This window comes from Cyprinodon variegatus, unplaced genomic scaffold, assembly GCF_000732505.1.
Source record: "Cyprinodon variegatus isolate N-32 unplaced genomic scaffold, C_variegatus-1.0 Scaffold1401, whole genome shotgun sequence".
In the NCBI taxonomy this organism is placed as follows: Eukaryota; Metazoa; Chordata; class Actinopteri; order Cyprinodontiformes; family Cyprinodontidae; genus Cyprinodon; species Cyprinodon variegatus.
In genome coordinates this window covers 21,201-22,651 of record NW_015151854.1, presented here as the reverse complement: position 1 = coordinate 22,651, position 1,451 = coordinate 21,201, and the positions used below count along the sequence as shown (strand labels likewise).

General features: G+C 39.4%; 1 protein-coding gene across 1 annotated transcript in view; it reads left to right on the top strand.

Annotated features, from left to right (window-relative positions):
- Positions 1-236: 236 nt before the first annotated feature.
- LOC107103227 (integrin beta-5-like) overlaps positions 237-1,451 on the top strand; it is a 21,916-nt gene continuing 20,701 nt past the window's right edge. Inside the window, exon 1 of the mRNA XM_015402803.1 lies at positions 237-282. Coding sequence (XP_015258289.1) covers positions 237-282 — 46 coding nt within the window. The remainder of the gene's footprint in view (positions 283-1,451) is intronic.

Genomic DNA, 1,451 nt, shown 5'->3' with positions numbered 1-1,451 from the left:
GACATACATATTTATTTATATGTCTCTGTATATGTCGATCGCCCCAAGATGGCGCCACCCACTCATTAAATGTCTATGGTCTCCATGTGTTCTTTCTTCTTCTCCTCCTTTTCATTTCCTTTTTTCTTTTAGTCTCTCCTTTTAATCTGATCCCATGCAGTCATTTTATTGAAAGTATTTTTTAAAATCATAAATGTAATGAATGTTATCCAATAAGTGAGAACTGCAGAGGCATAATGTATATGAGGAGTTTATGGGGCCCTCAGGAACTTAGGGCTCCAGGTAACCGCCCACTGTTGGCTAATGGTAACTCTGCCACTGGGCTGTTATGGTAACCAGTGGAAATCTGTGTAAATATGAAAAGGTGGTTTAAATGTTGGGGGGTATAACCCTAAACAATCCTCTCTGGCATCAAAGCGTTTTTTTTTCTGCCTGGATGATCTCTGTCTGGGAAAAAAGCCACATGAGAGCGGGATCTTTTTCTTTCTAAACCAACATGATTTCATCCTCTCTGGTTTCTTTGAAGCTTGTTTGCATTTTCTCATGTTTGCATGATCCAAGTTATGTTTTAAATGTTAAAAGTGAAACCAGTGAGAAATCTGCAGGTTCTAAACATTTTTCCAGCTTTAATGGTCACGTTTTAGTGCACAAACCAGGAACTTTGGCTTTTTCCATAATCAGCCGAACAAACAACCTCACATGTGATGAGCACGCTTAAAGCGGGTTCAAAGGGAGAAATCAGAATAATAATATTGCGTACGGGTGGCTTGCAGTAATGTAAAGCCTTTAACCTTTGAGCGGGGGTCAGTCAGAAAGCTGACAGGTGGAGGCAGGGGGATGATGGAGCTTTTTGATCTTCGTCCTTCACCTGTTATAGAGTTTGTGATCAATAGGCAGAGATGCGGCCCAGAGGTTCATAAAAAAACAGGAATTTCTGTTGAACTTGTGCAACAGCAGCATTTTCAGAAACCTGATTCTGAGTTTATCTTTGTCCCTGGAGGAGAGTCTGGAGACTCCTTCAGCGTCTGCTGTTCCTTTAAAGGAATCTGCTGGGTCAGATGTGACCTCTGACCTGCCAACCAAATCAGCTACTGTCTGCTGATATGAGCAGGGGAGGCTGTGCGCCTCAGTACAAAAAAAGGAACATCCAATGAACAACATTCTCTGCTTTCTTTAGTACAAAATGTTGCTCTTTTCAAAGTCTCAATGAACACTGATTTTTTTAGCACCAAATTTTAAACACTGAATTTTTTTAATTCATTGGATTCCTTACACTAAATTTTTATGTGGAAGAAATTCAGCTGCAAAAAAATTCCGCTGCAAAAATCAGCTGCAAAAAAAATCAGCTGCAAAAGATCCAGCTGCAAAAAAAAAAAAAAACAGCTGCAAAAAATTAACCTGCAAAAAATTCAGCTGCAAAAATTTCAGCTGTAAAATATTCAGCTGCAAAA